This window comes from Trematomus bernacchii, unplaced genomic scaffold, assembly GCF_902827165.1.
Source record: "Trematomus bernacchii unplaced genomic scaffold, fTreBer1.1, whole genome shotgun sequence".
NCBI classification, from domain to species: Eukaryota; Metazoa; Chordata; class Actinopteri; order Perciformes; family Nototheniidae; genus Trematomus; species Trematomus bernacchii.
This window is the reverse complement of record NW_022987697.1, coordinates 508,099-531,832: the sequence shown is the minus strand read 5'-3', so window position 1 is coordinate 531,832 and position 23,734 is coordinate 508,099. Positions and strand designations below refer to the sequence as shown.

The 23,734-nt window shown below is 41.5% G+C and overlaps 2 protein-coding genes across 3 annotated transcripts in view; both read left to right on the top strand.

Moving 5' to 3' along the window:
• Positions 1 to 1,442: 1,442 nt before the first annotated feature.
• LOC117489294 (septin CDC11-like) lies at positions 1,443 to 2,442 on the top strand (the record flags this gene model as incomplete). Its single annotated transcript, XM_034138501.1, has 1 exon — positions 1,443 to 2,442. A coding segment is annotated over one exon (920 nt), but the record flags the coding sequence as incomplete, so codon positions are not given.
• An 11,282-nt stretch (positions 2,443 to 13,724) lies between these two features.
• LOC117489279 (NLR family CARD domain-containing protein 3-like) overlaps positions 13,725 to 23,734 on the top strand; it is a 64,665-nt gene continuing 54,655 nt past the window's right edge. The window contains exons 1-5 of one of the 2 annotated variants that reach the window (XM_034138484.1): positions 13,725 to 13,756; positions 19,581 to 19,683; positions 19,772 to 19,939; positions 20,092 to 20,193; positions 20,475 to 20,594. In XM_034138484.1, coding sequence (XP_033994375.1) covers positions 19,595 to 19,683; positions 19,772 to 19,939; positions 20,092 to 20,193; positions 20,475 to 20,594 — 479 coding nt within the window. In that variant the 5' untranslated portion in view covers positions 13,725 to 13,756; positions 19,581 to 19,594. The remainder of the gene's footprint in view (positions 13,757 to 19,580; positions 19,684 to 19,771; positions 19,940 to 20,091; positions 20,194 to 20,474; positions 20,595 to 23,734) is intronic. The other variant, XM_034138485.1, reaches the window with a different exon arrangement.

Genomic DNA, 23,734 nt, shown 5'->3' with positions numbered 1-23,734 from the left:
TTATACTCTTATAAGATGTATGTAGATAGTATAAGAAATGTGCAGAATATGTTTAATGGTGGAGGTACACAGATATCGATAGATATCTTGTAATGCACTGTTGAGGAACCTGTGACCCAAGTTTTTCATTCATTGCATAACTACACCGTAGTTGTGTCTGAAAATCTTGAAATCTTGAAAGGGATGTGCAAAATAGCCATTATATACAGTCTTTAATTAACTATTAGTAGAGAATAACGAGTAATGAATATGCTTTATAGGGATCTGCAGATAAATATTTAGTCTTCTCAAGCACCCACTACCAAATATCTCGCCTGATTGTTGGCACTTGACAATCACCTTCACTGAATTTTACTCAGGTGTAACTAAAGTCTGATTTAAGGGTTGTTTATATTTCACATCATTAATTCAAATCTGAAAAGTAACTAAAATAAATGTAGTGGAGTAAAAATACCAGGTTAACCTTAAAGAAAGCCCTCAGGATTATAAAAGACCCCCATCACCCCAGCCACAAACTGTTCTGTCTGCTGCCGTCTGGCAGGCGGTACCGCAGCATCCGGACTAAAACCACCAGACTCAGGGACAGTTTCATCCCACAGGCCATAGGACTATTAAACACCTGAACTTAGAAACAACATCCATAACATTCATCAGGCTGCTACTTAGAAATTATTTATCTAATATATCATATTCCAATCACTTGTATATAGACTCTTATGCCCCTTTCACACCAACGCGTTTTCAGCTCCGGCTCGGAGCTGGAGCCTGAAAAGTACCGGTTTTTCCTGTTCACACCACAGCGGCGCCGCGTCATAGCTCCGGAATGCGGTTCACTTCCAGCTCCAAAAAATTGTCGGTCTCGAGGCAAGAGCTTCGGAGCTAAGAGGCGGCGTCGCTTACGTCTCTCTTACGTCGAGGCGTGCAGGAAACTAAACCCACCTCCCCTGAACATGGGTTGACTGAAGAGTCTCGTCATGCCTGCCTACAAGCAGTAGCGCTGAGCAAAGTGACTAGAAGGCAACCACACACTTATAAAAAAAAACACACTTTATAAAGTCAGGCAACACTAACCAGGCTTCGTGTGATTCTGTTTATTTGTACCTTACTTTGACCATCCGTTCGCTGTTATTGATCATTGTAGAGAGCAGGCAGACGTTTTGTTTGTTATTATAGCAGCTATCGGATGGAATCAATACATGGGCTGCACAGGTTGTCATGTCCGACTATCACAAGTAGAATCATAATGAAAAATAAGCCGGTAAAATGTGCCTGTAGAAAACGGCTTAGCAAGTAGTCAGTTTAGCTTCGGTTGCTATGCTAACATCACCCATGTTATACCAGAGAAACTTTCATAACAGCGTTGTGATGCCAAACAGAAAACGGGGTCCAACCTCTACTTTAACCTCTTAAGGTCGACGGTCCCCCCGACCGTCGACCTTAAGAGGTTAAAGTAGAGGCCTCCTGCTTACAGCCTGCTGTGAGAGTGAAACTGTCTTTCTCATACAGACATGATAACACCAAATACAGAGTTGAGATCATTCCAGGATCTCCTTCTGTCTACCGGCTGATACCAGAACAAGGCAGCATAGGATCTATAAGAAGACTGACTCTCGGTAAAAAGACAAACAAAACCATCTTGCTTGTTGGTGAAACAGGCTCAGGAAAATCAACTCTGATCAACGCTCTGGTTAACTACGCCCTGGGAGTGAAGTTCGAGGACGATGTATTTTTTCAGATCGTACAGGAAGAAAGGAAAAGTCAAGAAGAAACTCAGACTTCAGATGTGATCGTTTACGAGGTCTTTGGTCTTGAAGGTAAAACTCTGCCCTTCTCTCTGACCATAATCAATACCCCCGGGTTTGGACATACCAGAGGGACTGAGAGAGATGTCCTCGTCAGAGAAAGATTGTTGGACTTGTTCCGCTCAACAGATGGAGTTCATGAGATCGATGCAGTGTGTCTGGTTCTGAAAGCGAGTGAGAATCGACTGAGTGACCGACTGATGTACGTCTTTGATTCAGTGGTGTCTCTGTTTGGAAAAGACATAGAGGAGAACATCGTTGCCCTCATCACACATTCAGATTTTTTGACACCTAAAAATGTTCTGCAAGCTCTGAAAGATGCGAAAATCAGGTGTGCAAAAGACAAGGAGGGTCAGCCTGTTCATTTCATGTTTAATAACATCCAGAAAACAGAGAAAAATGAAGAGGATGAGGATCAAATTAAGCATGTATGGAACTCAACAATGAAGTATATCAGTCAATTTGCAGTTTTCCTTGAACATACTGAACCTCAGAACCTAAAAACAACCGTTGAAGTTGCATCCACAACCTGCAGGAGAGGATTGAGTTCATTGAACTGAAACAGAGAGAGATCAAACAGACTCAGGAAGGTCTGAAGAAACATGAACAAGACATGAAGAATATCAAAGACTTCACAATAGAAAGGAAAGTTAAGAAGGACATACAACAGTTGAAAGAGATGTATGAGAAGAGTGAAAAAGGCAGTGAGAAGTCAGTGAGCCTCTTGGAAACTCTCCAGAAGAACATGACAGAGCTCCAGAAAGACAAAGATCAGTTTCTGGAAGAGTCTTTCCAACATGTTGTGGAACTGGAGAAGATCGCTCTGAAGGTTGTTTCAATCTCCACTCAGGCCCACCTGGACTTCCTGATTGAGAAGATGAAGGAGAAGGGAGAAAAAGAGAAGGTCATGAAACTGGAAATGATAAAAAGTCAAATGGAGGAAAATCCAATAATCAAATCAGCGCTGAGCTACCTGTCTGGTAAAACAGCAGCTATTGGTAAAGCCGCTAGGGATCTCCTCCAAGAGAACACAGCTGGGTAGAAAACAAGCTCTACACTTTGATGAAAGGTATTTCATTATACCAAGTGTGATGTTGATGATGTGATTGACATTTTTTATCTTTGTAATTCCTGGAAACAGCGCCCTTTGTGGTTTACTGTTCAATAACCAACCCTTACTTCACTGTACACGTTATGGACAATTAATATTTTCCACCTTGTGGGTTCCCTTTGTCCTTTGTGACCCAAAGTCCCTCCTCACAATGTCCGTGAAGTTCTGCATGCAGCCCAAACTGTAGCTAACTGTGCATGCTCCTCCAGCTGGTTACCAAGCAGAAGAAGAAGAAGAAAACAAACTGAGTGATTGTTTGGAAGAGATGTTGAATGAGGATACTCGTCGTTACCAGCATGAATATCATTGAGAGAGTTTGTGGAGCTCCAGACGAACACAGACCCTCAATTGTTGCTCTGGTTTCAAATTGAGGAAAGAGCCCCCCCTGCTGTTCAATGCTAGCTACAGCAGCTCTCTCTCTCCTCTATATACAAAGTATGGCAAATAAACCAATGCATTATTTCATAACTTGTTCTTTTCATGTAAAGTAAATTGACTGAGGCATATACTTTTGGAATCAGAAAATGATGCCTTTGAATCTTTAGGTGACAGTTCTGCAGAAAGACTTTGCAGCTCTTGAGGCTTTTTACTGATATTTAAACTATGTTTGGTGTAAAAGACGATGTGTAATCATTTGTTCTGATGTTATTGTGTATTCTCCACATATGAGGATGTTTAACCTGCAGCTCAGTCTCTTCCAAATCACACTCATCACATGTACTGCATATAAAAGAGACGCAGCTTTCTGCTGGGAAGTAGAACAAAGAAAAGCCTCCATTTTAGTTTGTTTATGAGTTGCATTTCAGCACTTTGCATTTATTACTTTTTACAAGAGCGGTAAATCAGCTTAGAAACAGGAAGTGCTCAAACGTTTGTGTGAGGTTATCAAATTTAGCAGTGATTCCATGTCAGCCACAGCTTGTCACAAAATGTTTTACTGATAGTGTATTTAACAAACTTAAACTAGCTTTATTAAATGTCAGGTCTTTGGCAGGAAAAACATTTTTAATCAATGATTTTATCACTGAGCACAATCTCGATTTTATGTTTTTAACGGAAACTTGGATTGAACAAAATAACAGTGCAGCTGTTCTTATCGAATCAACCCCTCCCAACTTTAGTTTTATGAGTCAGGAAAGAATGCATAAGAAAGGGGATGGAGTTGCTATTTTGTTCAATGATTCCATTCAATGCAGGAAGACATCTTATGGGGACTTTGCTTCTTTTGAATATGTGGCCCTTCAGCTGAAATGCTCCTCTCGAGCTCTGTTCCTAAATATCTATAGACCACCCAAATACTGTGCAAGCTTTTTTGATGATTTTACTGAACTGCTGTCTATAGTGTGTATTGACTTTGACCGTTTAGTCATTGTTGGTGATTTTAACATCCATGTTGACAACCCCCAGGACAGAGGGGCTAAAGAACTGTTTTGTGTTCTTGATAACTATGGACTGACTCAGCATGTGGCGGAGCCCACGCACAATAAGGGGCACACTCTGGACTTAATTATCTCAAAGGGTCTGAATATCTCAAAGGTTGTGGTGACTGATGTTGCACTCTCTGATCATTCCTGTGTTTTCTTTGAGAGCTCTATTTCTGTTCACAAAAATGTTCAGAAAGAGGTAACCACAAAGCGATATTTAACAGAAAATACTAGAGAAATGTTTACTCATAATTTCTCATCCACACTTGCCCCTGCTAACATCTCAGTAAATGAGCTAGTAGATCATTTTAATTCAAAAATTAAAAATGTTATAGATACCATTGCTCCAACTAAGGTAAAGGAAGTGATTAGCAAGAAAATATCTCCATGGAGAAAGGCCATGACCGTGAGAACAGAAAAAAGAGAGTGTCGAAAAGCTGAACGTAGGTGGCGAAAAACAAATCTCCAGGTTCACTTTGAAATCTATAAAGAGAGACTTGGCCTTTATAATTTGGAATTGAAAAACGCACGACAGTCTTTCTTCTCTGACATCATTACCAAAAACAAAAACAACGCACGTGCCTTGTTTGCTACCGTCGACAGACTAACTAACCCCCCAGTGTCAGTAGCCTCTGAATTTCTATCCACCAGGGCGTGCAATGATTTTGCCTCCTTCACTGACAACATTCAGAAAATTAGACAAGCAGTCAGTGCCTCTGTATCAGGTACAGCAAATGTTTTGTCCCTATGTCCACCTAATATCAATTCAAACACCATGACACAATTCCATCAGATTAATGGTAAAAACTTAGAGGACATTATTCAACTTCTGAAATCCTCCTCCTGCTGCCTTGATATTATTCCAACAGGATTTTTCAAAGATGTTTTTCCTTGCATGGCCTCAGATCTACTTCATATAGTAAACACATCTCTTCACTCAGGTATTTTTCCAGAGGCCCTGAAAACTGCAGTCATTAAACCGCTCTTAAAAAAGAATAATCTAGATGCCTCAGTAATGAACAATTACAGGCCAATATCAAACCTGCCATTTCTAGGTAAAATCATTGAAAAAGTAGTATTTCAACAGTTGAGTAACTTCTTGCATTTAAATAACTGTTTGGATGTGTTCCAGTCAGGATTTCGTCCAAACCACAGCACTGAGACTGCTCTTGTAAAGGTCTTCAATGACATCCACTTAAACACAGACAGTGGCAGAACTTCAGTGTTAGTATTATTAGATCTCAGTGCTGCATTTGACACTGTTGACCACAACATATTACTAGACCGACTAGAAAACTGGGTGGGACTTTCGGCAACAGTTCTAAATTGGTTTGAGTCCTACTTAAAGGACAGAAAAAACTTTATTTCTATAGGTAAATACACATCTGAGTTGACAATTATGACATGTGGGGTACCTCAAGGCTCCATCTTGGGGCCTCTTCTCTTTAACATCTACATGCTACCACTGGCTCAGATAATGAAAAACAACAAAATAAGTTACCATAGCTATGCGGATGACACACAAATTTACGTAACAATTTCACCAGGAGATTATGCTCCAATTCAAACACTGAGTAAGTGCATTGAACAAATCAATGACTGGATGTGTCAGAACTTTCTCCAATTAAACAAAGATAAAACTGAGGTAATGGTTTTTGGAGCCAAGGCAGAACGTATAAAAGTTAGCGCTGAGCTTCAGTCTGCAATGTTCAAAACAACAGATAAAGCCAGAAATCTAGGTGTAGTCATGGACTCTGACCTGAGTTTCAACAGTCACATTAAAACAGTTACTAAATCAGCCTACTATCACCTAAAGAACATATCTAGGATTAAAGGACTAATGTCACAGCAGGATTTGGAAAAACTTGTCCATGCTTTTATCTTCAGTAGACTCGACTACTGCAATGGTGTCTTTACAGGCCTCACTAAAAAATCTATTAGAAAGCTGCAGCTAATTCAGAACGCCGCTGCTCGAGTCCTCACTAACACTAAGAAAGTGGATCACATCACTCCTGTTCTGAAGTCTTTACACTGGCTTCCTGTGTGTCAAAGAATAGATTTCAAAATATTGTTGCTGGTTTATAAAGCTTTGAATGGTTTAGGCCCAAAATACATGTCTGACCTACTGCTAAATTATGAACCATCCAGAACCCTCAGGTCTTCAGGGACTGGTCAGCTGTCTGTCCCCAGAGTCAGAACTAAACATGGTAAAGCAGCATTCAGTTATTATGCTCCGAATATCTGGAACAAACTCCCAGAAACCTGCAGGTCCGCTGCAACTCTTACTACTTTTAAATCCAGGCTGAAGACTTTTCTTTTTGCCGCTGCTTTTAATTGAACTATTCACATCTTAAACTGCACTGTAACTTTTAACTTTTATCCATGTATTTTTTCTTTTAATGTTTATTTTATTATCTTTCCTTTTTAATGACTGATTTTAAATGCCATTTTTAAAATGTCTTCCATTTTTGTAAAGCACTTTGAATTACCTTGTGTTGAAAGGTGCTATATAAATAAACTTGCCTTGCCTTGCCTTGCCTTGCCTTTACATGTTCATCAGTAGTTGCTTTATTTTGAGACTTGATTGTTGTCAGTTGAGTTCATCTTTTTCTTCATCATTTGATCATGTTTGCATAACATGCTGATGTTTGTGGTGTTTCTTTAACCATGTATGATGATGATCACACCTTGAATGTGTTGGATATGAAACAGGTGTCAGTGACGACAGATTTGAAAGAAAAGTCTCCTGTTTTTAAGATTTGCATTCAGTTACTTTGCATTTTTACCTTTTTAGATATTAAGCATTTATGGTTTTATTTTGAGACTTGAGTTTCAGCAGTTTAGTTCAGATTGTTTTTCTTTATCATTTAATCATTGTTATCATGTGTAATCATTTGTAACCATATATCAAGTGAATAAATAAAAACAAGTAGACTGATGTGGTCTACTGAAAGACAGCAGCTTCTTCTATTATCGTCTTCTGAACAAAGCTCCATACGGCCTCTTGGGGTTTGGATGAATGTATAATTACATTATAAATACATTTGATGTCAAATCACTCAAATCTTTCAAAGTTATCAGAAAGATGCAAATCAGGTGTTGACCCTAATTAGAAATCCACTCCCCAGATTTTGTTAAAAAAACAAAAACATTATTGAAAAGTTTTCCTCATTTTTTACATTTGGTCCAAAAGTAGTAAATATGCAAAGTAGGTGATTTTGTTTCTCCTGAAGATATGTTTAAAAAAACATGTAAATAAATGTTTTTAAAATATGCTAAAGGGTAGACATTTCATTACGTCTCCTGAAGTTTCATTTTAGATTAGATTAGACATGTGCATGTTTATGATTATTTAATATAAGAGCACAAGTTTGGTTCTTTATTTGAATCAATATGAAACATTTAGAGTAACTAGCTCCATGTAGTGCTGTAATTAAATAACAAAATAATAGTTATTACATCTGTTATAGAGGGGTACAAAAGGGTTACATCATAATATATTATTTTTTAGTAAGAATTGTATTTGTAGAACATACAATTAATGCTATTGCTTGGTTCCAATCCCTGTGTGTGTGTGTGCGTGTGTGTGTGTGTGTGTGTGTGTGTGTGTGTGTGTGTGTGTGTGTGTGTGTGTGTGTGTGTGTGAGGCGATGATGATCTGCTAATGAAAATGACATTTATGTAAATGTAGAATTTATATTAAAACATTTATTTATTTGTTAAATAGTTTAGACAATCGTTTTTATATTTGATATGTTTATTGAAGATGTATCCTTTAAGGCCTCCTGGGTTTGGTGTAGGTGTCAAATATTTGAGTAAATTAAAAACTATACTTACATTGAAAGTATTTTCCTCCAGCAGATCGGTAAATTCCTGGAGATTAAACATCAGTTTTAGGGTGCATTCACACCTAATAGTCCGCTTCTCTGGTGCGCACCACAGTTTGTTACATTGTTTCATTTTTCAGAAGGTTACTCATATCCTGGAGTATGCCTTCATAGCTTTAAAGAGCAACTTGCAGGTTAGAGACACCAGTGAATAAATGTGTAGGAAAATGATGTATACACTAGATTTTCCCAAAAATATACATAAATATACACTACAGTGACATCTGGCGGCGTTTTTGTAAGACATTTTCACTTCCGCATAAAAAAAGCCTCCCCATGTGACCTCCCGCGTGTGACGTCACATGGGGGAGAGCGGCCGGTCTAACGTAGTAATAAACATGGATCACAATGCTAGTTTTGACACAGAAGAGGTTGAAAATAAATATTCGAATGCATATCATTATAATGATGAGCCTGCTAGGCGTCCAAGAGACCAGGAGCAGCCAAGGATTAGAAGAAATAGCGGCCATCGGAGAGAAATGGAGCTGTGGTGTGAGGAGAACCAGTGGAGAACAGGGCAGCTGTCTTGGTGAGTGACCGGCGTTAGCTACAGACAGTTAATGTTAGCTAACGTCGGTCACATCACAACATTGTAAAGTTAGCTATCATATATCAGGCTATAACTAAATTAGTATTGATAATATAGTAACGTTACTGGCAGGACTGTTGATACTGATCCATAACAGAAACTAATGCGCAAGTATCAGCCGTATCTCACGTTTGTTACGGTATCTGAGAGGACCCAAACACAGGACACAGCAGAGTGTTGAAAAAGGGTTTATTAGTGGACGAGGTGCGGGGAGTAGAATCCGGCTGGAGTGGCGAGGACGTGGCGGCTGGTGACGGCAACACGGCGGACGGAGAATGATCCTGGAGCACAAGAAGAAAACACGTTAGAAGCTAAAACATCTAGGTATGAGAAAATAGCTATAATACTAAGTAGCCTTGAAGTTATACCACTGTGGTTTTACAACGATCTGGCGGAGAACCGTTGTGGAGCCTCCGTTGATATGCCGTTGTAAATGGCTTGATGGAAAGCAGGTGTGTAGTCGGGGAGGGTGCACAGCGGATTGCAGCAGGTGAGTGGAGGTCGAGCCGGGAGCCAGGAGTGACAGCCACCACGCAAACAACACAGACAAAACAAACAAACACAAAGGAGACGGCTGGAGGAGTACAGCCACCACAGCGTTACCTAATGCAACTCCACACTAGGTCTTACGGTGCTGTGTACCGGAGGGGAGAGAGAGAGGAGCGAAGGGGGGGAGAGAGATGTAATACGGTTTCCTGATAAACGTTTTGTTCGATAGGCCTCAGCTGTGGAGAGTATGTGCTGCAGGGAGGTGGATGCCCCTCGCACAACGCACCCAGGAACAAAGCTAGCTCCGGTCCTTTTCCTGTTCGGGAAACTGTGGACTCGATGTCCTGACAGGCTGGAGTTTGTGCAACTCCAGCTCACCATGATTACAAATGGTGAAATGCAATGTAAAATTACGGAAAAAATACCAGCTTACTAAATCACAACCGCTCAAACCAACTACAAACTACTACCGCGGATTGGGCAGAGAAGGAGTCCGAGAAAAAAAAGCAGTTTTTAGTAGCAGAGCTCAAAACGGCTCCTTTCCCCTCTGAATTCCTGCCCTTATGTCTCGTAAAACAAATCAAATCCTGCATTAACTTTTTTTATTGTAATTTTCAGGCAAGGTTAAGCATAAATCTAGTCAAAAAAAAAACCTGCAAGTTGCTCTTTAAACTCACCGCACAGAGCTCTGATTGGTCAGCAGGTAGGTGTTCAGCATAAGTTACCATGGTGATTTACCCCGGTAAGAAGTGAACCAGCGTCGTAGGCAGAGTTGGGTTACTTTTGTCGGTAACGGAGTAGTGTAACGCGTTACTTTTATAATTCAGTAATCACACTACAGTTACTAACATTGCCCCGACACGCGTTACTTCGTTACTTTTATAAAATCAGTCATAACACTGACAGACAAGAGGGGTTTCCGCCGCAGGTTTATATGTACGTAATCTGCGCGACTTGCGCGTCCACATCTCCACGTGCAGTGCTGCATAAACATGGCAGAGTCAGCGATAACTTTCGAGGGGTGGAGGTATGCCCATTATTTTGAGTTCGTCCGAAGAATAGACAGGAATGTGACGGTGAGGTGCAAACTGTGTCCAGGCCAGAAGCTGTTATCCACTGCTGCAAACACCACGTCAAACCTCAACAAACACCTGCGAAGAACACATGCTAAGGTGAAGCTAATAGCTAAGGACCCCCGAACCCAGAGTGAGGATGTTGTGAGTGTGCCGCCGCCGATCGAAGCAGCACAAATTAGAATTTGGAGGACCGGTAACCAAAGCAGAGATGGACAGGCTTGTAGCATCCTTCATAGTAGAGGTAATGTTGCCCATTTGCACAGTGGAATCACCATCGCATCGTTCAGAGATATACTGCGCAAAATACAGATAGCAGGAGACAGAGGACAGCCATAGTCAGAGCTATCTGGATCAGTCTTATGCGACAATGGAAACTGAACTAAAGAGAACATTTGAAACTTTAGCAGTCTGCGTGATCTGCCTGTAGGGAGGGGCGGGCCGGCCCTGCGAGTAAAGTAACGAGTAAAGTAACGAGTAAAGTAACGAGTTACTTTATGTAGAGAGTAACGAAGTAGTGTAATATATTACTTTTTTTTAAAGTAATATGTAATATGTAATATATTACTTTTTTTTAGTAACGACCCCATCTCTGGTCGTAGGACCGAAAACCCGGAGCTAACCCTGAAGTTACCTTTAACCAGTTAAGCCCGATTGCCCCCGCCGGCGGGGTAGCAAACAAAACCATTTCCACAAAACAGCGTCTCAGGGCTTCTTAACATTTAACAACCTATTCATGTGTCATACCCACTTAACGGGAATAAACTCAGCTAACTGACAATATGAACCATTTTTGCCTAAACAAAACACAAGTCTAACGCCGAGCGTCTGAATTAGCACAAAGCGAAAGGGTGCTAACGCACTTAGCACAGAACTCACGGTAAAGATATTTTATACTTCATGCCAGGGGTCGGCAAACTTTTTGATGTGAAGTGCCATTTAAAAAAAAAAATCTGATTAGTGTGTCGACGCTTGTGAACTGTCAACGGGGGGGGGGGGGGGGGGGGGGGGGGGGGCGTGAACTGTCAACTGGAGGGCGGGGCTCTGTCGTCTGTCAGCGCAACTTACATGATGCCGTTTAAACACAGTTAAATAAATAAAGGGCGGTGCCGGCCGTCAGCAAACCGAGCCCGGTCGTCAACGGCCCACTGGCGACCGGCTCGGTTCGCTGTCGACCGGACGTACTGTGATTCTCCAGAACACACAGTCCGCCCCTGTGTAGCATATTATTTTCGATGTCAGATGAGCAGATCGCCACTGGGCTTTCAACTAAAGACACAGCCACGCAAAAAATGCGGCATGTGCAGCTCCTTATACTGCAATGTGTGAAGTGCGCTACACCCCTGATCGTTTCACCATGGAGGAAAGCAGCAGAAAGTTGACTGGAGTTAAAGAGAGCGGGGCATAGAAGATATCCTTCTGCGCTGCGTTGCGTGCATGGCTTCCTTCTGCAGGGGGAGACGCGCTCTGCCGGCGGTTTCGTTCAGGATCCGAAAATACAATTTAAATATTTTGCACACTTATTCCTAGTGTGCCACTGGTTACGGTGCCAAGGGTTGCCGACCCCTGCTTCCTCCAATCTGCACAAACTAGATATCATATGAAAGCTGAGATTCCACAGATTCCAATGGTATAAGTACGTTATCATAAAACGGCCTCTAGGTTAACTTGTTAACACTGGACCTTCATGTTTCGTACCTATTGTAGGTGCTTACAGTAGACAGTAGCTAGCAGTTTTCGACAGATACAGCCCACTCAAAAATATATTGTTTTATATCAAATTAATTGATATATATATATTAGCTGTACACTTTACGAATATAATAGTTTATAAATGCATATAAAGGCTGCTGAAGGTTATTCCAATGTCTCGGTGTCACTTTGAAATGATTACTGATAATCCATCATAACATTTAGGTCAATAAACGTAGTTTTCATATAGAGTGTAACCGAGCTTCCGGTTTTGGGCATGCTGGCTGCGCATCACTCTCATTCACCAACGGTAATGTTTAGATGGATTTCCCCCTCGATTCTATTGGCTCTAACGGTTCAAAAGAGGTGTCAATCACCAAAATCGACCAATGGGTTCCAGAGATATGGCAAATCCACCCAAATGACCTCAGAGGTGGTTTTTTTTTTCTAAACCTCTCTAAAAAGGTCAGATTTCACTTGTTTTGCATCAATCTTGATACAAGATACTTATTATAGGTTATAGTTTGGATTCCTAAAGCTTTTAGTCTACTATCCCATCATTCAAGGGTGGTCTTCACTATAAGTAATGTTTTTATTTTGGACGGACACTATAATATTTTTTTTTTTTACTATGTTCAATCTGAATTTACTTTAAAATAAAAACATCTATATTGATTCTGACTTGTCTACATCCAACTCACAGGTTTATCATTGCTTTGAGAAAAAAGATTATTAATTTACCCCTTTTAGAAGTGAAGATATAATTTGTTCTGGGAATGTCATTTTCAGGTTAACCACAAATCCTGCTGCGTAGTACAGGCCTCAGGGCAGGGAAACAAACAGGCGGAAAAAACAGGTGAAGGTGAGTAGTGGCAAGTCCAAATATAGATCAGCCACGCCCAGCCAGAGAGACACAGAGAGAGAGAGAGAGAGAGAGAGAGAGAGAGAGAGAGAGAGAGAGAGAGAGAGAGAGAGAGAGAGAGAGAGAGAGAGAGAGAGAGAGAGAGGATCCTCAGGTTTCTTTACTCACACAGGCCTACAGGTGGTCAGACCTTCACTTATAAATAAAGTCCACGCTCCTCTCGATCTGGACCAACATTTCAGTGACTGTGTTGTAGAACCCCCCCCCCCTCTGTAAGTGAGAGAGAGGTCGTAGCTGAACATGTAATATTGGGTCTACAAACATGACAATGGTGTCATACAGAGAGAGTAACATGGGGGAGTGAGCCCGTCCCTCCATCTCTTTGTAGCCCAGTTTGATGGTGTTGACTCTATCAAGTGATGGGAATCAAACAGAAATGTTACAGGCTGTGTATTTTGTAGGTAAATATATTTGAGCTCAGGTTCCCTGTTAAACCGGTTTCCACGTGACTCTGAGGTGTTTTGATGAGGGTGTGACGGCGTCCTCAGATCAGATGCATGCAGACACAGGACAGACGAGGAAGAGCTGAGTTTCCTCCACACCTGAAGAGAGTCTGTGAGTGGACCTGAAGAGAGTCTGTGAGTGGACCTGAAGAGAGTCTGTGAGTGGACCTGGAGAGAGTCTGTGAGTGGACCTGGAGAGAGTCTGTGAGTGGACCTGGAGAGAGTCTGTGAGTGGACCTGAAGAGAGTCTGTGAGTGGACCTGGAGAGAGTCTGTGAGTGGACCTGAAGAGAGTCTGTGAGTGGACCTGGAGAGAGTTCAACAGGTAAGAATGCTCCCACAGGAATCTGTCTCATCATCAGGATCACTCTGATCACATTGTGCTGTGTCTCTGTTTACCTGGACACGTTTCTACATGCTGATTCTAAATATCTGTTTGAAATATTGTGTTTCTCTCTGAGTTAAAGCAGAATTAATTTAGAAAGATTTCCATGTTCTGTTGTCAGTGTTTCTCAGGTAGAAAGAGCAGCAGTCTGATTGTTATCTTAGATCACTAACATACAGAACACACGTCATCAGTGAAAAATGCAGGGTGTGTCAGAACTGGTCTGTCAACTCTGATCATGTGACTGAGATGCATTTATTTTTGAACTCTTAATACTCTGAACTAAAGTGCATGGATGAAGTGAGAAGGGCTCAGATACAGCCATCCTCCTACACTGACACTGACCTGGTTTCACTGAAGAGCCTTCAGCACAGTCATAATAATATAATAATAATAATAATAATAATAATACATGACACTTATAAGTTAAAGAAGAATTCATTAAGAAAAGATTTCCATGTGCTGTTGTCAGTGTTTCTCAGGTAGAATGAGCAGCAGAATATAATCTGAGTTCACATCATTAGTGAAAAATGCAGGGCCAGGCAGAACTGGTCTAAGAACTCTGATCATGTGACTGAGAAAAATTCATTATTTGTAACTCTTCATACTCTGACCTAAAGTGCATGGATGAAGTGAGAAGGGCTCAGATACAGCCATCCTCCTACACTAGCTCAGTCCCACAGGACTCAAAATGCAAAACCCTTTCTACATAGACCAATCCCACCCCCCCTCGCTTTGAATTGTGTTAACATTTAAATATATACAAATATATATGATGTTCAAGATTTAAAGACACAGACGTTGAATTTTCTATCTGTACCACAAATGCATTTGTTCTACAGGATGTAACAAGAGTTCTACTTCAGAGTGCCACAGTGACGCGTCCTAAAACCCGGAAGTAAACTCCTTCTGGTTCCTTCAACAAAAAACCAATGCAATTTCTCCATAGGATTTTGGAAAATAGCTCGAAATAAGGTCTGTGGTTGAGACACATTTAAGAGACGGATCAAGTTTTGTTCAGCCGGATAATATCCACATGTCTACCCTACTTTTATAATTTTCGAATCATAAATCGAAAATTATAAAAGTAGGAACATTAACACAATTAGCAGAATTGGAGCAGAAGAAAATGTAATTGTTTTCCGATGCCAATTTAAAGTTTGGGATTATAAGAAGGGTTAGGAGGGTTACCTAAAATGACCAATTACCTTAAAAACAGTAATCAGTAACGTAATCTAATTACCCCAATATTAAAGTCATGTATCCTGATTACTTTCTCGTACTTTTGGATTAACTCAATATCAAATGTGCAAATAAAGACAATAGAAAATAAATATCAATAAGATTGCTTTACTTATTGTATTCTACGGTGGCCCGGAAGTGCAAGACACCACAGCATTTCACAAAACACCACAGCATTTCAGAAAACACCGCAGCATTTCAGAAAACACTACAGCATTTCAGAAAACACTACAGCATTTCAGAAAACACTACAGCATTTCAGAAAACGCAACAGCATTTCAGAAAACACTACAGCATTTCAGAAAACACAACAGCATTTCAAAAAACACTACAGCATTTCAGAAAACACTACAGCATTTCAGAAAACGCAACAGCATTTCAGAAAACACTACAGCATTTCAGAAAACGCAACAGCATTTCAGAAAACGCTACAGCATTTCACAAAACACTGCAGCATTTCAGAAAACACAACAGCATTTCAGAAAACGCTACAGCATTTCAGAAAATGCAACAGCATTTCAGAAAACACTACACCATTTCAGAAAACGCTACAGCATTTCAGAAAACGCCACAGCATTTCACAAAACACAACAGCATTTCAGAAAACGCTACAGCATTTCAGAAAACGCAACAGCATTTCAGAAAACACTACAGCATTTCAGAAAACGCAACAGCATTTCAGAAACGCTACAGCATTTCAGAAAACACTACAGCATTTCAGAAAACGCAACAGCATTTCAGAAAACGTAACAGCATTTCAGAAAACACTACAGCATTTCACAAAACACAACAGCATTTCACAAAACACAACAGCATTTCACAAAACACCACAGCATTTCACAAAACACAACAGCATTTCACAAAACACCACAGCATTTCACAAAACACAACAGCATTTCAGAAAACACAACAGCATTTCACAAAACACAACAGCATTTCACAAAACACAACAGCATTTCACAAAACACCACAGCATTTCACAAAACACAAAAGCATTTCAGAAAACACAACAGCATTTCACAAAACACAACAGCATTTCACAAAACACCACAGCATTTCACAAAACACAACAGCATTTCAGAAAACACCACAGCATTTCACATTGGACAGAAAGGGTATTACTTTAGGGAGAACACTTCTTGTTTGTGATTGGACAGAGCCAGCCAGAGAAGCACTGCTGTGATTGGTTGTTTTTGCTGCCAGTCAAGAAATTACGCTTCGTGATTGGTCAGCACCCGAGCGCAACATGTCCCAACACATCAACCGTTAGCTGTTAGCACACACTCAGAGCTCACAGCTCCTCATATCTGTTCAGAAACTAGACAAAAGTTAAACAAGTACAAACCACAGACTGTCTATGTCATGGTGAATACAGTCGCTGCTTTATTTATGTCTGTATGACGTTGTTGTGAGTGTGGACGGAGCAGCTACAGGTTAGTTTAGAAAACACGCATTTTAAAAGCTTTTCGCCTGCCGTCTTGTCTGCAGACTTGTCAAAGCATTAATTCATGGTTTTTACTAACCGGTATCAGTATGTAGTTACTTCGGCATCACTTTGAAACGTGTATTACAATTAAATCACGGTCAATATTTCATTTTGTTGTAGTTGGTATCTCCCATAGGATTTACATGGAGATATGCCCCGCCCCCTCTCCAGCGCGTCTTGTTTGAATGACAGGAACAAACACAGCTGACAGCCACCGTGAAACTCGAGCGATTAGAGCGATGCGAATATTGGGTAGTCTACCATAGTATTTACATGGAGATAAGCCCCTTAAAAACCATGAATTAATAAAGCATTAATTCATGTTTTTTTCGCATCGCTCTAATCGCTCGAGTTTCACCGCAGCTGTTAGTGTTTACTCCTGTCATTCAAACAAGACGTGCTGGAGAGGGGGCGGATCGATCAGGCTAAACTAACCTGTAGCTGCTCCGTCCACACTCACAACAGCGTCATACAGACATAAATAAAGCAGCGACTGTATTCGCCATGACATAGACACTCTGTGGTTTGTACTTGTTTAACTTTTGTCCAGTTTCTGAACAGATATGAGGAGCTGTGAGCTCTGAGTGTGTGCTAACAGCTAACGGTTGATGTGTTGGGACATGTTGCGCGCGGGTGCTGACCGATCACGAAGCGTCATTTCTTGACTGGCAGCAAAAACAACCAATCACAGCAGTGCTTCTCTGGCTGGCTCTGTCCAATCACAAACAAGAAGTGTTCTCCCTAAAGGAATACCCTTTCCGTCCAATGTGAAATGCTGTAGTGTTTTGTGAAATGCTGTGGTGTTTTCTGAAATGCTGTGGTGTTTTGTGAAATGCTGTAGTGTTTTGTGAAATGCTGTGGTGTTTTCTGAAATGCTGTGGTGTTTTCTGAAATGCTGTGGTGTTTTGTGAAATGCTGTAGTGTTTTGTGAAATGCTGTGGTGTTTTCTGAAATGCTGTGGTGTTTTCTGAAATGCTGTGGTGTTTTGTGAAATGCTGTGGTGTTTTGTGAAATGCTGTGGTGTCTTGCACTTCCGGGCCACCGTAGTATTCTGATTTTGACCCATCAAGAATATTTCTCTAATTGTCCACAAAAGAGGCATATGGAAAATGTAATTGTGATTAAAGTCCGTAACTGCATTTACATAACTAACTTCCTATCTTTTTCTAAACATAACCCAGTAGTTGTGTTGTTGTGTTATTGAGAATGCAGTCGTACGGGAACGTTGTTTTGTGGGAGGCTGATTTGTAATGCTCAGAGAAGAGGAGAACAGAGGCTGTAGTATTGTGTTTTTATTACATGTACAGCACTTTGGCCCGACCAAAAATCGCTTTTAAATGTGCTTTATAAATAAAATTTGATTTGATTTGATTTGACTTGAACAATGGAGGCTGCTGCTTTTATTCACCTGGGTCCCATGGGAGGGTCTCACCTGGGGTAGATAAGATGGACCGTTATTAATCCCCGTGGGGAAACTCAGGAGTTTAAGCAGCAACAGGCTGAGAGAGAAAAGCAGGACAGCTCAGATTCACACAAGGATAATAAAATACAAATGATATACAGGTAAGTAGCTGTTAAGACAAACTGTTAAAACAAGAAATGTATTACATGAAAATACATACACATTTGAGTCCGGGTTGTTAAATATATTCACATGTATGTGTGCAGATATTAGTGCAGGTCAAAGTCATTGTGCAAACAGTGCAGACTATGTGCGGTACGGGTTACAGTTGAATGCGTTACAGGGTTAGCCCCTGGTACAGCCTGATGGCTTCTGGCACAAAGGACTGTCCGAGGGGCTTGGTGCTGAGCTGAGGAGGGACGAGTCTGAACTCTTCATCTTCTCTCTCTGCATGGAGGGATGAGTCTGAACTCTTCATCTTCACTAGCTCTGCATGGAGGGACGAGTCTGAACTCTTCATCTTCACTAGCTCTGCATGGAGGGATGAGTCTGAACTCTTCATCTTCACTCTCTCTGCATGAAGGGGGGGGGAGGGGTTCTCCAGGATACAGTCCAGCTTCCTCCTCCTCCTCCTCCTCCTCCTCCTCCTCCTCCCCTCAGCACCTCCTCCAGATTGTCCAGTTTTAATTCCAACTCCAGAGCTAGTCTTCCTCACCAGCTGATCAGGCTGCAGGTACAGGTAGTGATGGAGGCTTTGACACCAGTGGATGCTTCTGGGAAATGGAGTCCCATTATTTATTGTCATGCTGTGTTTTGGTTGTTTGACGGTTCACATCATTGTTTGAGTGTAGATGGTGTAACCCTTTACACACTGCTGCAGCTGCAGGAAGAGTTAGCAGATGTAGGTCAGACATCTCTGTAGAACAATACGCTTTATCAACATGTTTCACAAAAATGTTAATTATAAGAAAAGGTTTTTATAAATATATAATTAATCTCACAATGTGTGTGTGGTCAGGCAGACAATCATGTGATCCCACACTGCTGCTTCATCACATATCAGTGCTAATCTTAATTCCATTAGACGTTCAGTTAGCACCATCTAGTGGTCAGCTAGTAGAACTACATCACCTCTCACTGACTGGGTTTCTGGCACTGGTTACACCAGATGTGTTTTTCTGAGGGTGTGACGGCGTCCTCAAATCAGATGCAGGCAGACACAGAACTGAAGAGGAAGAGATGAGCAGAGTTTCCACCACACATGAAGCTGCAGAGTGCTGTAACCTACAACCTGTATTCTAAACATGATTAAGCAGTTCTGTCCAAAGATCATTGAGAGTGCAGATTGTTTTATGGGACATCATTTTCTTGGAGGCAGAGTTAGTGAATATGTTGTGGATCAACACTTAACAGTACGTTTTTGGGTGTGCTTTAATAAACTCTGACACTCTAGGGGTCAACACACTGAGTCTATGTGGGCCTGGGGCTGAGGGACACGTGTTGGCCTGATCAGATCCTGTTGAGGCTCCATCAAGGTTCCTGTCAGCCTGAATATCTGAGAGGAGGAGCACTGATGTGTCCTGTGATGTGAAGCTTGTTGTAATGAACAACCATGTTGTTGTGTTTGTGTGAAGGTGGAGGCTCTGCTATGGATCAGTGTGAGGACCAAGAGGAGGGAGCCCCCCCCTCTAAAAGCTCTCTGTGTGGGGAACATGACCGCCAGACCAAAGCTCAGAGGTGAGATCTCCAGCTGTCCATGACTCTTCTCCGTGTCACAGCTCAGCACTCATTACTCACACTCAGAGCTCTGTGTGTTGTGTTCCAGCCCAGAGCAAACACCACACTCTGCTGGACCTGGACCTGGATCTGGACATGGACCTGGACCTGGACCTGGACCTGGACCTGGACCTGAACCTGGACCTGGACCTGGACCTGAAGATGGACCTGAAGATAGACCTGAAGATGGATCTGGACCCAGCTGTAAAAGGAGAAGGTTTGTGACCGGGCTGACCTGTTGAAAACATTTCTTATTTAGATCCAAACATTGAAATATGATTCCTGAATCTTTTGAGACAGAAATAGGAAATGTAGTCAAATAATCCAGATTTATATTCCAAATTATTAGTTTGTGTTTATTTGTATCAGGATCCAGCAGCAGAGACCTGGACCCAGCTGTGTGTCCATGAAGAGTGACTTTTCTATGGAGTCTCGTCTTTACTTTAAAGCTGGACAAAGTGCTGATGAAAGGTAAGAATGTATACTCAAGCCTCCACCGTATCTCTCTTGAGTTGGTGTTAAAGAGACCCTCACAGGGTTTCTAATTACTTAAAATCTATTTGTATTATGAATCATACAATAGGAAAAGACTCTACCAAATTAAGACATTAAACATGGATTGTTTTAGACGACCCCCCCACTGCTTGGCGACGGCAGGCAGCGAGCTGTTAATGGCATGAAGGGCGACCTGAGGTGTCTGGTGTTTTTATTACTCTGTTCTTTATCATTACATTTCATTTTCATTTTATCAGTCTCAGGATCCAGCAGCAGAGACCTGGACCTGGACCTGGACCCCGCTGTGAGTCCATGAAGAGTGACTTTTCTATGCAGTCTCCTATGAACTTTAAAGCTGGACAAAGTGCTGATGAAAGGTAAGAATTTCAAACTGGACTCTGTTACTATCTGACTCTCTTTGGAGACGGCACCACAGATTGGTTCAGATCAGGCTCCAGATAATAATGGGGCTTTCTGTTCCTCGCACCATCAGCTGCTGGGAGGCTTCTGATGGTCGGGACACTTTCAGGCCTCAGTAATGTTGGTGTTTTTATAACCCCCCCCCCCCCCCTTCCACCTGCTGAGCCACAGCTACCCTGTTATTCTGTCTTCATCTCAGAACACCTTCAGTCAGCTGTGTGCAGATTAGAGTCTTTAAATGTTCTTGATGTTTTCTCCACAGAGTTCTGCAGGAGTTCTCCGAGGTTCCCAGTGATCAGTCTGCCCCGAAGCATTATACTGACCTGGACTCCATATTTATGGTGTGTACAAATATACATTTACTATGAACTACAGATGATCTACCATTCAGGTCTGACAGTGTCCATGCTGCTCTGTTTAGACCAGCAAGCCTTCAGACGGACAGATGATCACATGTTGTCTTCTTTAAATTAACTGTTGCTGCGTCGGTGGACCTGTATTCATCTCTGACTATTAATCAGACCTACTGATTGACCTATCAGAAGCTATTGAGTCTATGCAAGTTTAGGATCGGATCCACCTCTGAAAGGTCTTACCTCTACTAACTTCTGGAGAACCAGGTTCAATGAACTGCTGTTTGAAGGCAGATGACTAAATCTGTTTAAGAGATCCCAGAGGATTCTGTAGTGAGGTGTGGCCCTACCTAAGTGTGAGTGTGGCAGTCGTGCAATCCAAGAGGGTGGGATGAATATAGAAAAAAGAGGATATCAAGATTTGAGTCGGGTGTGCCTTTACATAATAACATAATAACATAAGACTTTAGTTTTAACGATATTCATCTGATCAATGTTCATCAATCTGTTGCAGCTGCTGGAGGAGAACATCGTCACTTTTGTGAAGAACGAGCTGAAGAAGATCCAGAAGGCTCTGAGTTCAGATTACCCAGAAGGCTTAGAGAGTCAGAGGGAGGAAGAGGAGGTGTTGGACGGTGAGGATGAAGAGCAGAGGAGGAGCAGAGAGGCATTTCTGAACATCACACTGCACTTCCTGAGGAGCATGAAGCAGGAGGAGCTGGCTGACCGTCTGCAGAGCAGTAAGAGGGTTTAACACATTTAACTTCTTAACCCCCGAGCCTGTTTTCCAGGTCTCAGGCTCGAAAATGACATTCCCAGAACAAATGACCATATCTTCCCTTCTAAAAGGGGAATATTAATAATCTTTTTTCTCAAAGTAATGATAAACCTGTGAGTTGGATATAGAAAAGTCAGAATCAATATAGATGTTTTTTATTTTAAAGAAAATTCAGATTTGACATCGTAAATAAATGTAAATTATAGTGTCCGTCCAAATATTATTTTTTACTTATATTGAAAACTACCCTTGGATGATGGTAAGGTTGACTAAAAGCTTTAGGAATCCAAATTACAACATATAATAAGTACCCTGTATCAAGATTGATGCAAAACAATTGACATTTGACCTTTTTAGCAAAAAAAAAACACGTCTGGGGTCATTTGGGTGGATTTGCCATATCTCTGGCCCCCCTTACTCGATTTTGATGATTGACATCTCTTTTTAACCGTCAGAGCCAATATAATCAAGGGAAAGTTCCACATACACACACAGGTTACCAAATAAGGAGTGAGAGTGACCCCTAGATTCCACCGGGTGATCGCGGCGATCGCGGCCACTCTAGTCAATGGGTGCTATTCCACCACACGCTGCGCGTTACGTCTCAGAAGCGTCTCAGAAGCGTCTCAGAAGCGTCTCGGCGCAGGGCTCCTCTAAAATTAGGATGAATCCTATTTTTGGCGCGGCGCAGCCGTAACGTAAGGCAGGAAGTGGAACGTTCAGAGCATATATAGCATATATATATATATACACACACACAAACTAATTTTGCAGACCCTATCCCTCCGTAGTCTTTCAAGTAGGAGGAGAAATGCCAGCGTTCTCCTCCGGTTTACAGGCACTGTGTAAATTATATATATAGAATAATTATGATGATGAATGCATTTTTTTACCACTTTACAGCAACACATCTTCGATTCATGTCGTTTATAACTGGAATATTACAGATATTATTAACTTTGTCTGTACAAAGTAGCCTGTCCAGGAAATATGCCCAAATCAACAAAAACTGCGAGCCGGCAGGCAAGACGCTCCGCTTCTGAAATGCTTCTGAAACGCGCCTGGTAGGGTATGACGCCGGAGGAGGCCGGACCAAAACCGCGGCGCAGACGTAACGCGGCGCAGACGTAACGCGGCGCAGATGGACCCGGTGGAATCTAGGGGTAACACGTAGCCAAAACTGTAGCTGCGACACACTCTGGTGGCTACCATTAGCAGCTAATTTTTATTCTCCGATTTTTGCATAAAAATTGAATTATGGATTATCAATACTTTTTTTAAAGTGACAGACACATTGGATTAACCTATGGATTAACTCTCAGCCGCGTTTTTTCTCGTTTTAATGCCATTGAACACGACTTTTGATCAGAATAACAGCTAAGGTGAGCATATCTCTGTGTTTTGCTACCTAAAGCTACGTCGTGTGTTGTCTGTATTTGCTTCCCCTGTCGCGAGTTCTGATCGCTCAGTGATGATCCTTATATTTCTATAATCTGTGGAATCTCAGGATGTTAGCTAAGCTTGTTTGTGCAGATCCAATAAGTATATCGATCGGTATAGCTAGAGTTCTGTAATAACGGGATTAAGATTTTTTCGCTCAGGGCAGATTCAGAGGCTCAGCTTTAGTTTTTTGATTTCTTTTGCTAAAAATGGTTCATATCATCAGTTAGCTGAGTTTATTCCCGTTACATGGATATGAAACATTCATAGTTTATTAAATATTAAGAAGCCCGGGGGGGATGGGGTTTAACATGATGGAGAGGAGATGGAGGAACATGGAGAAGTTTACATTTACAAAACCTGCTGTTAATATGCTGCACACGTCTGCATCAGTGTGTCCTCTGAAGAGCTGATTCAAACTATACAGCCACCCTTAAATGTTCAGATTCTCAGTGTTTCTGCAGGACCCACTCACTGATTTCACTTGTTGTTTCTTCATTCAGGAACTCCTGCTGCAGTGTGCAGT